The sequence below is a fragment of the Talpa occidentalis genome, unplaced genomic scaffold, assembly GCF_014898055.3.
Source record: "Talpa occidentalis isolate TD23 unplaced genomic scaffold, MPIMG_talOcc4v2.1 talOcc4.2, whole genome shotgun sequence".
NCBI lineage: Eukaryota > Metazoa > Chordata > Mammalia > Eulipotyphla > Talpidae > Talpa > Talpa occidentalis.
The window spans coordinates 112,777,546-112,791,474 of NW_023602073.1; the positions used below are offsets into that span (position 1 = coordinate 112,777,546).

A 13,929-nucleotide genomic window follows, 5' to 3' on the forward strand; every position below is an offset into this window, starting at 1 on the left:
AAATGACCCTCCCTCTAGCTTCTACAGTTAGCTCTTAACGTTACTTTCTTTGGACAAAAAACCAGGGTCACCTGAGGCAAGTTTGGTGGCAGAAGAGTTTTGGGTGAATTTTCACAGATGCTACTGACTTAAATTCAACATAAATTTAATGATTATATAGGTGAATACAATAATTATAAAAATATATTTATATATATGATATACATTATCTAATATATATGTATATATATTATGGCCTCACCATCAGTGTGTATGTAGTTGATGACCTTTTCAGAGAAAACTCATTTGGATCATAGTGTCAAGGAATCTCTATAAATCTTGCTTTATTCTTGGATAACATATCTTTATAAACTGAACTGAAGTGTCCTATGGATACCCAAGAACAGAAAAGTATTTTCTTTCTACTATTTTATAAAATGAGTTACACATATGTATGTTCTTAACATACACATAAGAGCTCTTAACATCTTTTTTGTGTCTGGGGCTGCTTTGGCAGTTTGGGAATACAACTGGATTCCTTATAAGTAATGATTTAAAATGAATGAGACAAAATATGTAGGAATAAAAAGAAAACCAATTATATTGAAATGTAGTCTCAAAATATTAAAGCAATAATTCTGTGATATGATAACATGTTTTCCTTTATTAACAAATTAAGTAATGAAATCTGGTAACAGAGCTTATAACTATTGCTATTTGGAAGTAACAATGAACAACAGTAACATTTTGAGATATCTGTGACAATGCTAATAGGAAATGAAAAATTTCTATTAATGACATAGTCACAGGTACTTGCTAAATTACTGTGGTTTATTGCCAACATTCACAGTTGAAGAAAATACTAAATTCTTGGGCCTCCCTTGTGGCACAAGAGGCTAAGCACAGCACTGTGAAGCTATCTGCAGCCTCTGCAGCATGAGTTGGATCCCCGGCAAAACATTTTTAAAATGTTCTCTTCATTTATCTAGCTATTAGAGACAAATATACAAAGATATCACTAAACCAGTGTCAGGGAGATACCCACATGGTGCAGCAGACCTCTCCTGACTTGCTCGCTGCTTCCCTCAGCAGTGTACTTCAGTAATTCTGCCTGCTCTGTTCCCTACTCTGTCTCTGGTGAATCCTCTCACCCCCCCGCACCTCTGGCCTACACCCCAGTTCTTGTATGCATAAATAAATTTTTATATATAAAAAGACAATACTAAATTCTTGTTAAAGAAAGTAAAGATGTAATTTTTCCCTCCCTGTGTCCTCAGATTCACTGAATTCTTTCCATGTACCTCTCAGGGATGGGTTTACAAATCCTGGGTTAAGAACTCCCAAGGGACAATATTTATAATATCTTATAAAATTCTGAAATAAGGCACTCTCCATATGTACATGTGAGCCAAAATTAATATGAATAAACAATCAATTCTAACATGCTTTAAAAATATTTAATAGATGAAATAATTATCACAAAAAAATTTCCTCAGGGAAAAACGAATACTTACTCCTGAAGCATGATAGAACAGTAACCCATTTGGCTGTAATGTTCGGAAATTAAAACCTCCTTCAAAACCATCAAAGAAAGATATTTTCTGAGTTGAAGCAATGAAACTCTGTCCATTAAAATATGCTCTGCGAGATATCTGTGTGCCAAAAAGAAAGAAAGAAAGAAAGAAAAAAAGGAAGATTAACGCGGTACTTGTGATGATTATCAGATGGATGTTTATCAAATTTCTCAAAGGCCAAAGGCCTTACCTGTTAGTTTCGACATTAATAGTTTTAACTTCTGATTTATATTGGAATGCAGGCATCTTAGCCTTCCTTCTGCATTCTTCTACCTGATGGGGTTCCAACTTCTCTATTTCTCTACTCTGAGTGAATAACCATGCTTGCACAGCCCTCTGGACTTTGGAAGCCCTTACCATGGGAAACTGAAGCAACTGGAGAAAACAAAGGGGATGCCCCCACCCACCCACCACCACCACAAGCCATTCTAGCTTAAATTACTCTTTCTGTTGGTGGCAGAGGGAACCAGGATGTACCTAGTATCCCAGAGAAGTTGATACTAACTTTTCTAGATCTGAGAGTGATGTTTTGTATTCATTTAAAGGCTTTTGACTGACTGGTACTTACAAGAGAGTCTTCTGGGCACCCATAGCCAAGTCCCAGGGTTTCTGTCTGCTCTAATAGATTGAAATCTTTCCTTTGGAACTGAAAACCCTTCATGCATCCTCTGAAGTTGATATCTAGGGGAAGGTGTACTTTTAGGGTCCTGGAAAAGAAAATTAGTCTTCACTGATATAGATAATGATGATTTATTTCTGCATTTGTAAGCAATGAAATTTGATTTTAGTTAGTCATTTATAGTAGCTTCAAAATCAGTCTTATCCTCATGCTTTCTTTGATAAAAAAAAAATCCTTTAACTTACAGTTTTCAAAATCCTTTAACTTAACATTAGCTAATTATATCTCTAAAAATTCAGGAGATCAATGCTGCTGCTGTTATTTCCCATTTACAGATTATTATCTTGAACCATAAGGAAGTAACATATTTGTAGGTTGAAATGGTCAGTTTTTGGCAGTTTCACATGGTTTAATCTATAAAATTAAACTAGGAAATATTAACTTATTTCTCATGTCACAATGTTAAGTTTGGATTTGAATCCAGTCTTTAGTCTTCCAGTAATCCACATGGATCATGGATTCATCTTCTCAACTACATCTACAACATGTTGTAATCAACTAAGGGTGGAGGAATGTCTTAGTCAATGCTATGTCTTTGGATCAACAGGAAAGAAATAAATCTTTTATCGTTAAGATCAGAGATGGCATTTAGCTCAGTCTATATGCCTAGTATATAGCAGGTACCCAAGAACAAGTTATTGGATATTGAATAAATTAGTCTGAGGTGAGATTTGACCAAGCCACAATGACTTCAATGTATTTTAGATGAACACTGGCCAAACTATATTTCGCTTTGACAAGTTCACCCATGGAGGGCCACACTGACAGGATGAGGTGTATATAATGGCAACCATAGGGTTAAATATCCCATATGGCATGGTTGAAGGAACTGGAGAAGGTATTTAGCTTGGCAAGGAAGCTTGATGTTGGAGCCTTATCCTAAACCAATTACAATTTCTGGAGCATGGTCATGGGCAGTGGTATTTGTGAAAGCTCTCTAGGTTATTCTGATGAATAGGTTGAGCCAGATTTGGCTGGAATTGGACTGGAATTTCCTAAAGTTTTCTCTTAGTTTTAAGCCTGACTGATACTATGAATTCATAATATGAATGGATACTCTCATATTATGAATTGAAGCTGAATTTTTGAATGCATGAGAATACCACCTAGATAAATTTAAAATTGTTTGTGCCCTCAGATGCTATCTGAGAGTTCAAATAAGTTTAAATTAAGACTAAAACAATAATAAAGAGCACAATATTGCCTTGTTTTCATATAGTACACATGGCTCTGCCTTTCCTTTTGCTAGTGAGAAATATTGCATCAGAATATGTTCCAAAAGTAATATAATAGTTGAAGAAACTTATAGAAACTTGAAGAGTAACAAAATAATTGCTGATTTAAGGGGGTCATGAGGACTGGCTGAGAGGGTGCATGAAGGTACATGCCTCTACTTGTGTAGAAGAAGCAAGGGGAAGTGCTTGGCCTTTTATAGATCTCTTTTGGATGTCAAATACTCAGCCCAGTGCATTAGGAATAGCCAGCTACTTCATCTCGACACACATACAGACCTTACCTGGATTGTAAGACTTCTGGGGGAGCCCCTCCTATGTATATGTCTGTAAAGGGTATTTTCATCTTTTCATTGTCCATGCTCTTGACATGCCGTCTATCAACTACCAAAATCATTTTCTTATCATTGTGGTAAATTATTGAGATCTGGGAGAAATAACATGTTGTAAGTCTTGATCACTGTTTAACAATCAGCTTTTTGAAGATGGCTATATATTTTAATTTTTCTAGTTAAGCTGGGCTTCCATGTTGTGCTTGTGGGTTCACAAAATGAGGAGTTGACTTTCCTTTCTTACTCATAGACATGAAAACTCTTGTTTATATAACTAGAAGTTCACTTTTTTTGGAAAAGGAGTTTCACATGGAGAAGGAGTCAGTCTAAGAAAAATTTTGTGATGAGACCTATTGTATTTGAAGTCTCTTTGAGGGGATCTGAGAATGAATTATAAGCAGGTGATTTCTGGACCCTAAACTATTACCAGTTGTCATTTTTTGGTGCCACAGTGAGAGGCTCTAACGAATTTGTGAAAATGCTAGTCATCAAAATAGTTAAAAATATTCTTTTATTATAAACTATTTCCCGTAAACACTGTGAACTGAACTGAAAAGGGAAAAAATTATGACCTCCTATGCCTTGCAGTTCAGTTTAATTTAAAAGATACTATATTTTTTATGTGTTTTACTGTACATCTGTTTTAAGGTTAAAGTTCTTTTTTTGTGGGCTCTCTTTATAAGGAAACCTATATTAGTATTTTTTAAGTTCTGCACAATGATTTAAAAAGTTTTATATTTACTTACATGTACTCTTTATATACTTAGTAGGACTCAAAGGATAAATTAAAAAGTGGCTGTGTAACTACACTGTCATTTTCAACAAATTGTAGAAGGATTCTATAGGAGTGCCATAGTAATTGAGATATTGAGCACTAATGGGAATTTTTTGGTCAATGAAGCAAGTAAAAGGTATCTTTTTTTTTTTTTTAAAGAGTTATTCATTCATTCAAGACCGGGGTACAGGCCAGATGTGCGGGAGGGCAAGAGAAGTATAAGGCATCTTTAAATGATTTTTTTATTGGAAATGTCAATTGATTTTAAAAATCCATTCTTTAAAAGTAATTGTTGTCCTGTTGCTGGGTGGATGAGGGCCTTGCAGTTGTACTTTAGGTGTGAAGGTATTTAGTTTAATTACTATCCCACCTACCTCATTTGACCCTCTGATTGGATCAATAGCTCTGAGTACAACAAAACCAAACAAACCACCTATATCGCAACAATTTGTACCTCATGGTATTTTGCATCATTTATACGAGCTTTCATCAATGTGTCTTCAAGATGGACAGGGCCATTGCTAAATCCAAAGTCATAGAATACATGTAGATAACCATTGCGCATTTCAAGGCTGAAAAACATACTCTGTGGAGAGAAAGAAGTTAAAAGATATGAGAGCCTGCTATTATGAAAGTGAAGATTTAGCTGAATCTGAGAAATAGCACTCTTCTTTTTTACTGAAATTGCTTGACTAAGGAAGTCTCATGAAACTCTTGTTGTGAAATAAAAATCACAACTACTTCCAGCAGTAATTAGGTATTGTAGTCATATAACAAAGTGTTAATATTTATAGACAAATTAAAACTATCTTCTTTTGCTTTTTTTACTTGAATTAATGAAATTTTAATTCATTTAAAATTTCAATTTTAAAGGTCAATTTCATTGATCTTTTGAAATTCTTGAAAACAGAATATTATACATCATGTGAATTCAACTGCTTTTTCTCAGACAACTTTTGAAAAATCATAACACAATTGGTAATTGCATTTTACTGTGAGAGGAAAATGGGTGATATTGAAAAATAGTCCCAAGGAATGTGGAGAAGAAATCCCCAGATTTTGGGCAAATCTGGATATTTAAAAATGAAAGTCATTTCTCTGTTATTTTGAAACAATGGATTTATGCAAACAAATATGAAATTATTATGCACTTGAACCACATGATGTCCAAGAACCAAAGTAATTCTGTAACACTCAAGTAATTTTCTGGCCAGACTTGTCTGCTTCAGAAGATGGTTCATCACAAAATTCAGTGGACTTGAAAAACAAGGTGTTGTGATGAGGTCCCTATTCTATAGGAAGTGCCAGAGTGTGTTTGTATACTGTTGAGAATGTAGCAAGCGATCTGTTGGGGATAGAAAGAAATTATTCCAATTTCTATTTATATGACTCATTTTAAAACTCTGAAATAGAGGGGAGAAAAACTAACCTTTAATATTTAATGCATGAATTGACTCTGGGCCTTAATTTTGTCCTTTAGATAGATTTTCATAGGGTTCACATGGTATGTGAATTCCACACTTGAGATAGATTTTCATAGGGTTCACATGGTATGTGAATTCCACACTTGAAGGGGCTGGTGATGGCCCCTCACTCATTTCTGTGATCTCAGCCTGTTGCAATGTATTGCAGGTTATGTGTACCTGGTCATGTGGATATATGAGTGAGGTGAATTAGATTACTAATTTTTCAATGATTTTCTATTGAGAAAATATTTTGAGCCACCTCGATATTTACAGACAACTTTCTACAAATTCCTAAAAATTCTGTGAAGGATAAAGATAACTACATATTTTTCTTTACAAGATAAATTATTTTAAATTTATTGACCTTTATTTGTGATGATGAATATATTTTAATAGTATGAAACCCACTAGTTATTAAAAAAAAATACTTGATTTGTCACTTCAAGGCTAAGGTATTATTATTGTATAATGAATGAGAGAGTAACTCTTTTTTTTAAGAAAGTTGTACTCAGGAGAGATGTTTCCTAAAAATGGCAGGAAGTTTTTTATTGTCTTTACAAAATTTGTGTTTTATTCCTAGTTTTGAATATTATATCCATATGTAGAATATACTTATCATTTATGAGTATGCGTGTGTGTATATATATATATATATATATATTTAAAGATCATTTATGCATAAAAGAACTGGGTTGTAGACCACAGGTATGGGGGGTGAAAGAATTCACCAAAGAGAGTGGGAGCAGAACAGGTAGAGCTATTGAATTACACTGCTGAGGGGAGCAGAGGGAAAGACAGGAGAGGTCTGCTGCGCCATGTGGGTTGCTCTCTGGCCTGCCGGGGATTGAACTTGTGCTGCAGTGGCTGGCGATAGCTTGATAGCACTGTCTTTATCCTCTGCACCACCAAGGAGGCCCCTGTATATATATTAAAAGCGTGTAAACTTATTTTTTTACTGTCAGTGCTAAATTTTGGCAGACATACTGCAGATCTTGGTCTTGATTTTCCTCAAAATTCCTTTAGTTTATTAAAGGACATATATCATGTACATCCAAAAATACATTTGAGGACTGCTTATATTTACTGCTGATCTCACTTTCCTAAAGGGAAAATAAAATCTAATTTTGTTTCCTAAACTGAAAAAATCAGCCTGATGTCATGACACACTCAAATGGGGAAGATACCTGGAAACATGTATAGCAGAAAGCACAAGAAATAAAGGAGAAAATGGAAGCCTTTTATTTTACTCACTCCATTGACCATCAGGAGCACAAGGCCATTGTCAGCTGGTGTTCGAACTTCTATGTCAAAGCGCGTCACCTGACCATATTTCCCTCTCCTTGTGATATCTCTCACCACAGCATAACTGGAACCATCGAAGAAGTAGCTGGCAGCCCGACTCTGAGTGAAGGCCAGTTTATCTCTGAAATGAAAACCCAGGGATCTGTTACAGTTTCTATTATGCTTTTCAAGTGAGGCTCTTTCAACATTCTCAAGGTATCTTCCATCCACCTTACAATATATATAGGAAGTCCTGATGACTGCAGGGGAGATGTAAGACATAACTCACACATACAGGTACATTAAATGAATTGTTTTTAATGGATTTCCTCTATGCTCTCTATGCTAACACAATAGAAATATGAAATGGAACCCCTGTTGCTGGAATCCTAAATCAAAGCTGTAAACAAGTTTTTTTTTTTTTAACACTTTTAATACATGCACATTTTCTGTATGGTAGAGAAGAATTAATGAATGCTTTGTGGCTTGACATTAATGCACTTTCAAAGGTGGTATTCCCAAAGAGAAGAGTGAGATCCCACATACTGACCCACAGCTGTTTCTTCTGCTGCTCTTTCATGCCTATTGAAGTCTTCAGTTCTTTAACATTTCCTTACCTTGCACAGGGCACTGACTTGGAGGGATCCATATTATAGATGTGCTTGAAGTTGTACAAGCTGATCACATGGTTATTTAAAGTGGCCAATTCCAGGCAGCCAACGAAGCCAGGCAGGTCTAAGCTGCCAGGGAGCTGTGTAACAGGTAAGGTAAAGTCAATTGAGCGTGATCACATATCATCCAGATGGTCCAGAATAGGCAATGACAAATAACAGGTCAAGAGACCTACTCAGTGATATCTCTCTGAACCTGGGTTTGTGTCTAGTCTATGCCAAATCCATTTAAACAATGTTTTTTCAGTCATGCATATTTAAGCAGAGCAGTGGAATTTACCGAGCATATATACTCTGTGCTCGTCACACCCTGGACAATGAATGCATGACCAAAATCAATCCTTATACCAGCTCTGTTAGATGTGCATTCCTGTTCTTATATAAAGAAAGGGGAAGTAATTCTGAGAGTACAATAATATGCTTACACCTGGTAAGTGATAGCCCTGGAAGTGAAATCCTACATCAACTCATCACTTTCTTGGGGTTTTCTTTATCTTCCCTTCATCAGATCATGTCATACTCCCCCTTAGGTCTCACTTCTCCCCATCCTAGGTATTATTTCATCCCTAAATTCTCTAAGATAACTGAGTTTTTGAAACTGCCACCTGCAAAACTAAACATTAGATATAAACCCACAATGTTACCTTGTTTAGGATAAAGGTAATATTAATTACATAGGAGATATCAGAATGAAATGAACTGATATTCTGGTGTTAGCTACAGCTTGAAAGCATTTGACACTATGAAAATATAAGTATTAGAGACCAGATTTATAGAACCTGATTCAGAATTCTACGACCAAGTAAGCTAAGCTTTTCCTTAAAATGGCAAGGTTTCTGTTCTCCCCTTGACATCATTGTAGGTTTTATGAATTTTGAAAAATAATCATTGCAGATTTGTAATAATTTATAATATAGCGGGATAGCTTACCTTAAAGTTTGAAGGTACCCCACCAACATAAAACACAGTGTCCTCAGGGTCTAGGTCCAGTAAGGAGTCATCTCCTGAAAACTTCCCCTTTTTAATAAACTTCTCCTCTGCAGTGCTACTTAGACTTGGGACTGTTAAAAACACTTTTCCATGTTTTCCTACCCTGTTGAGATAAATAATTTTCTCCCTTAGCCAGAAAATATTTTTTAATGCCAAAATATTAGTTTTTTCTATTTACATATTGGCGATTTGATATTTTCACATTCACAAACATAGAGTACCAACAATCAAGAGATGTGAGAAAAAGGACATTCCATCTTGAAATTAATTCTTGGGTTGGCCAGATAAAAAGACCAAACAAATATATAAATAATACTATCTAATCTTTTTTTTCACTAAAGTTTGGGAAGGGATGCAGGAATAATGGAAGAAAGATGATTTAGAATAAAGGGAAGAAACTACTACTCACAACAACATCCACAGGAAGAGTGTGCATGTGTGTGTGTGTGTGTGTGTATGTGTGTGAGTACATTCAACAGATTTCTTATGAAATATGCTTAAAAGCCCTTTGTCACCGGTTTACTTTACCTTTCAATCTTGACAATGCTGAAGTAAGCAGGCCAGGAACTGACAGGCTTGGAGTCCAGGGGGATCTCTACATCCTTTGTTCCCAAATTATAAATGTATACCAGGTTGTCATTTTTGATTGCAAGACCCACATATTCTTTTTTGGCCTGAAATGTTAAGAAATCACTGAAATAAAATCCTTAGAAATGAATATCATCTTTATTTTCATTTCTTTAAAGGATAAGCCTGCAATCAAATGCTTGGCTGTCTACTAGGTATATCTGGTCTGAATTATTACCAGAAGCTCCAATTAAACTGGGCAGCACTTTTTCCTTTCCAGCTTCCTGGTCAGTGTTACAGTATTCTGGTCTGTGTGCTGGTTGCAAGTACATTGTGAATAGAAAGCAAGCAACTGCAGGCTTGTGGACATTTGCTGCATCTAGAAATGGGCTTACTTTGTTGGCTAGCCCAGGAATGTAAAGCAGCTTGACAAACATGTGCTATGAATCTTTAAGCAGGTGTCAGCATCAAACATAATAGGTCTCTGTTATTCCAAAGGTATTTGAAATGTTACATCCAGACTCCTTGAGGTGAGCTGTGTGATGCTGATAAGAAGCAGCCCCAGATCTATCTCGCATATAGAATGACCTTTCTTAAATCACTACTTTTGTCTTGACATTAAAATGATTTATAACTTCAGGTTCCAGAATGTGAATTTTTTTTGTTTGTATAGATAGTTTTGTTTTAAGGCAAGAGAAAAATACTTATCTTTTCTTTCAATATTATTCCATCTTTTAAAACCTCAATCTCTTACATTTTTGCTTCCGAGGTACAGGATAAACTGATCTGCAATCCCAGTCAGTTCTGACTGCTTCACAGGAGGTTTCATGTACAGGCTCAGGGATGTGAAGGTCTTTAAGTCATCCAAACTGGTTCTGGGGTGCACTTCGACTGCTGACTGGCCATCAAACATCATGGAGACTTGGATCTGGAGTTGCAAAATTATTCCATCAAAAATACTATGCAGACAGGCGCAAGGCACTTTCCCATCAATCTCAATGGACTTTCCTCATTTCTTAGAGGGGTTTCTGAGTTCTACTCTCCTTCACACCCTTATTTATTTACTTATATACTCAGATTGTTAGAGAAAGGATGTAAGGCAGACGAAAATGCAATAGTTTGGATTTAAAATAGAGTTAAAAAAAAGAGTGATGGGCCTCCCCTGGTGGCGCAGTGGTTGAGCGCTGGGCTGCGAAGCTATCCACAGCCTCTGCAGAGCCAGTTTGATCCCCGGCCGCTGGTGAGGGTCCCACATGGCACGACAGACCTCTTCTGCTGCACCTGCTGCTCCCCTCAGCAGTGTATTTCATCAGTCTGCCTGTTCTGTTCTCTCTGGTGAATTCTCTTACCCTCCCGCACTTCTGACTGTACCCCGGTTCTTGTATAAATAAATAAATAAATCTTAAAAAAAAAAAAAAAAGAAGAGTGACAAAGTAGATTAAGAATGAGAAGTCCGGGGCCTCCCCGGTGGCGCAGTGGTTGAGCGCTGGGTTGCGAAGCTGCCCGCAGCCTTTGCGGCGCAGGTTCGATCCCCGGCTGCTCCCCGGCCGCCGGAGGAGGGTCCCACATGGCGCGCAGACCTCTCCTGCCGCCCGCTGCTCCCCTCAGCAGTGTACTTCGGTCCTTCTGCCTGCTCTGCTCCCTGCTCTGGCTCTGGTGAATTCTCTCACCCTCCCGTGCTTCTGACTGTACCCAGTGCATGTATCAACAAACAAACAAATAAAGAAATAAATGAAAAACATGCCTCTAAAAAAAAAAAAAAAAAAAAAAAAAAAAAAGAATGAGAAGTCCACAATGAACTACATACTTGTTTGGAGTGAACTAAATATCTTAAAGGGATACCTAGTCAATTATACAATTCACAAAGTCCATGAAGTTAACAAGTAATTCACAAAAGAAGTATAACTAATCTTGGGTACTAGTATAGGCAGGACTTTCTCTCCAAGGTCTTCAAAAGAGGAGCATGGTATCAGGCTGTCAGCAACATTCTGACTGTTGGGAGGGGTCTAGAAGCACCTTTCAAGTCTGAACTGGGATCTTGAAATTTGAGTCTTCCACTTAGTAACAAGTTACTTAAAATTTAGTTTCCTCATTTGTAAAACTAAGCCAATAAATTTCTTGTGAGAAAAAAAGATAACGATAAAGTGCTGTCTAATGCCTGACTTTATCATTATAATTACAATGATGAGTTCATTTAGATGTTTTTTACAATGCTTCTCAGGAAGACATCATAACAAAGCACAACTCAGTAAACTCATTTCTAAGAAGCCCTGTGTGATATACTGAGCTGGATGCATAGTGGGTTTTGGAGCATTCAGAAGTAGATGAACTATGTATATTGATGCCATGTGTGTAAATATTTGTGATAAATTAAATGCATTGATATCAATTAATTAACATTGATGATCAGTGAGCTCAAGATTAGGTTCCCAAATGTCTGGAGTGTGAATGTCCTATGCTGCCTGTTGAGTCAAGATCAATACATCCTAATAAACAATGGAACAATGTTTGGGACAGAAGTCTTTTTGTAAAAAATGAGAATCTGAGAAGGATGTATATCAGCACAGAAAGCACCTCATTTTGGGGAACTAAGTATGCTTCCCCAACAGAGAGCCAGGAGTCTCTTTAGAAAAAGGTTTTAGCAGATAATGTACCAAAAATTCTGCTTCAATTAAGTAAAATTATAAGAAAGCACTCACAGAAACCTAGCTTTGAGGATCGTTATATTTTTATGATAAACCTTTTTTGAAATGTGCTCTAAGGGGCCTCCCCTGGTGGTGCAGCGGTTGAGCGCTGGGCTGTGAAGCTGCCCGCAGCCTCTGCAGCGCCGGTTCAACCTCCGGCAGCTGGCGAGGGTCCCAAGTGACACGAAGACCTCTCCTGCCATGCCCGCTGCTCCCCTCAGCAGTGTATTTCATCAGTCTGCCTGTTCTGCTCCCTGCTCTGGCTCTGGTGAGTTCTCTTACCCTCCTGTACTTCTGACTGTGGCCAGTGCTTGTATAAATAAATAAATAAATCTTTAAAAAAAAAAAAAAAGAAATGTGCTCTAAGGTATCTAAAAAGGGTAAATATCTAAAAAAAAATTGTAGTTTGGTACAGGCATCATAATACATTTGAAAGTTGGGTATGTTTAACAAGAACAATATCCTCATTACCAAATAATTGATTTCTCATTCTTATTTCTGTCACTAATTTGGGCCAATAGTGTGTTCCAGCCAATTCTCAATTGAGAAAATAAAACCATATGATTTGGCTGTTAAAAAATGATTCCTAGGCCTCCCCTGGTGGTGCAGGTGGTTGAATGCAGTGCTATGAAGCTGTCTGCAGCCTCTGTAGCGCGGGTTCGATCCCCGCCAGCCGGCGAGAAGCCCACATGGTGCGGCAGACCTTAGTTAGTATGTAGTTCTTCAGCTAAGTCTGTGGAGCAAATAAAAACTTCAAGTCACCTATGTTATACCCAGTAATTCATCAGAGAGATAGAAGTGCAAGATTATTAGATAGTAATCACATCGAAATAGCTGTTAAGGTCATTACTACTAGTATTACTAGTGCTACTACTATTACTACTAATGATGGAGTTTTTAATTGGGATTAGCTTTACTTGATTTCTTTTGCTCTATGAGCTTTGTTGACTAAGTCTCTGCTTCTTAATCTTGACTATAGATTTGACTCACTGGGGAGCTTTAAAAAACCATAGATGCTGAGGTTTTTCTGCAGAGAGCCTGATGTTTATTTTGAGGTTGGTTTCCTTTCAAAAACTCCTCATATGATCCTAATGAACATATGGACTGAGAACCACTGAGTAGTGTAATGCAGTGGAAAGGTTCCAGGCTCTGGAAGCTGCCTGAGAAATTGGAACTCATCCTCTTGTTCTCATTAGCACTGAGTGATGACTCTTCTGGGGTTACCTTGCTGGCGACACTTCTGGTCTGAGCAATGAGTTCTCGGATCCTCCGGATGCTGGCAGAAACATTGCTTGCAGGCCGCTTCTGCTCGACTGTACGAAGCTGGTCCAGGAGCTGAGGGACAACTTCTGACAGATTTCTTACTGCAGTTAATAAAAATTTATCACTGTAGGGTAAGGAAAAATGTCAGGCATTTCTGCCCTCCCACCATCAGGATAGATGACGGAACCCTGCGGTCCTGAATGCATGCCTGATGGCAGGCACCTGGAATAGGGTGTGGGCATAGGTAGATGGGATTCACCTGGGCTGAGACTGGGCTTTTAAGGGCGGTGTCACAGGGACGCCAGCAGAAGCCGAAGCCGAGAGAAGGCCAGAGAGCCCATAGAGTGAAGACCTGCTGGGGGCTGGGAGGCCTGCCAGCCCCTCAGCCTCCCAGCACCCCTGCCTGCTGTGTTCCAGGTAAATCCCAATAAAAGAC

At 37.5% G+C, this 13,929-nt stretch overlaps 1 protein-coding gene across 2 annotated transcripts in view; it reads right to left on the minus strand.

The window, feature by feature from the left end:
• LAMA4 (laminin subunit alpha 4) overlaps window positions 1–13,929 on the minus strand; it is a 138,006-nt gene that overhangs the window by 35,692 nt on the left and 88,385 nt on the right. For both annotated transcript variants that reach the window (XM_037520257.2, XM_037520256.2), the window contains exons 18-27: window positions 13,455–13,594; window positions 10,301–10,474; window positions 9,508–9,653; window positions 8,920–9,082; window positions 7,936–8,069; window positions 7,289–7,460; window positions 5,026–5,157; window positions 3,749–3,891; window positions 2,122–2,260; window positions 1,494–1,631 (exon numbers count right to left, since the gene is read on the minus strand). In XM_037520257.2, coding sequence (XP_037376154.1) covers window positions 1,494–1,631; window positions 2,122–2,260; window positions 3,749–3,891; window positions 5,026–5,157; window positions 7,289–7,460; window positions 7,936–8,069; window positions 8,920–9,082; window positions 9,508–9,653; window positions 10,301–10,474; window positions 13,455–13,594 — 1,481 coding nt within the window. The remainder of the gene's footprint in view (window positions 1–1,493; window positions 1,632–2,121; window positions 2,261–3,748; window positions 3,892–5,025; window positions 5,158–7,288; window positions 7,461–7,935; window positions 8,070–8,919; window positions 9,083–9,507; window positions 9,654–10,300; window positions 10,475–13,454; window positions 13,595–13,929) is intronic.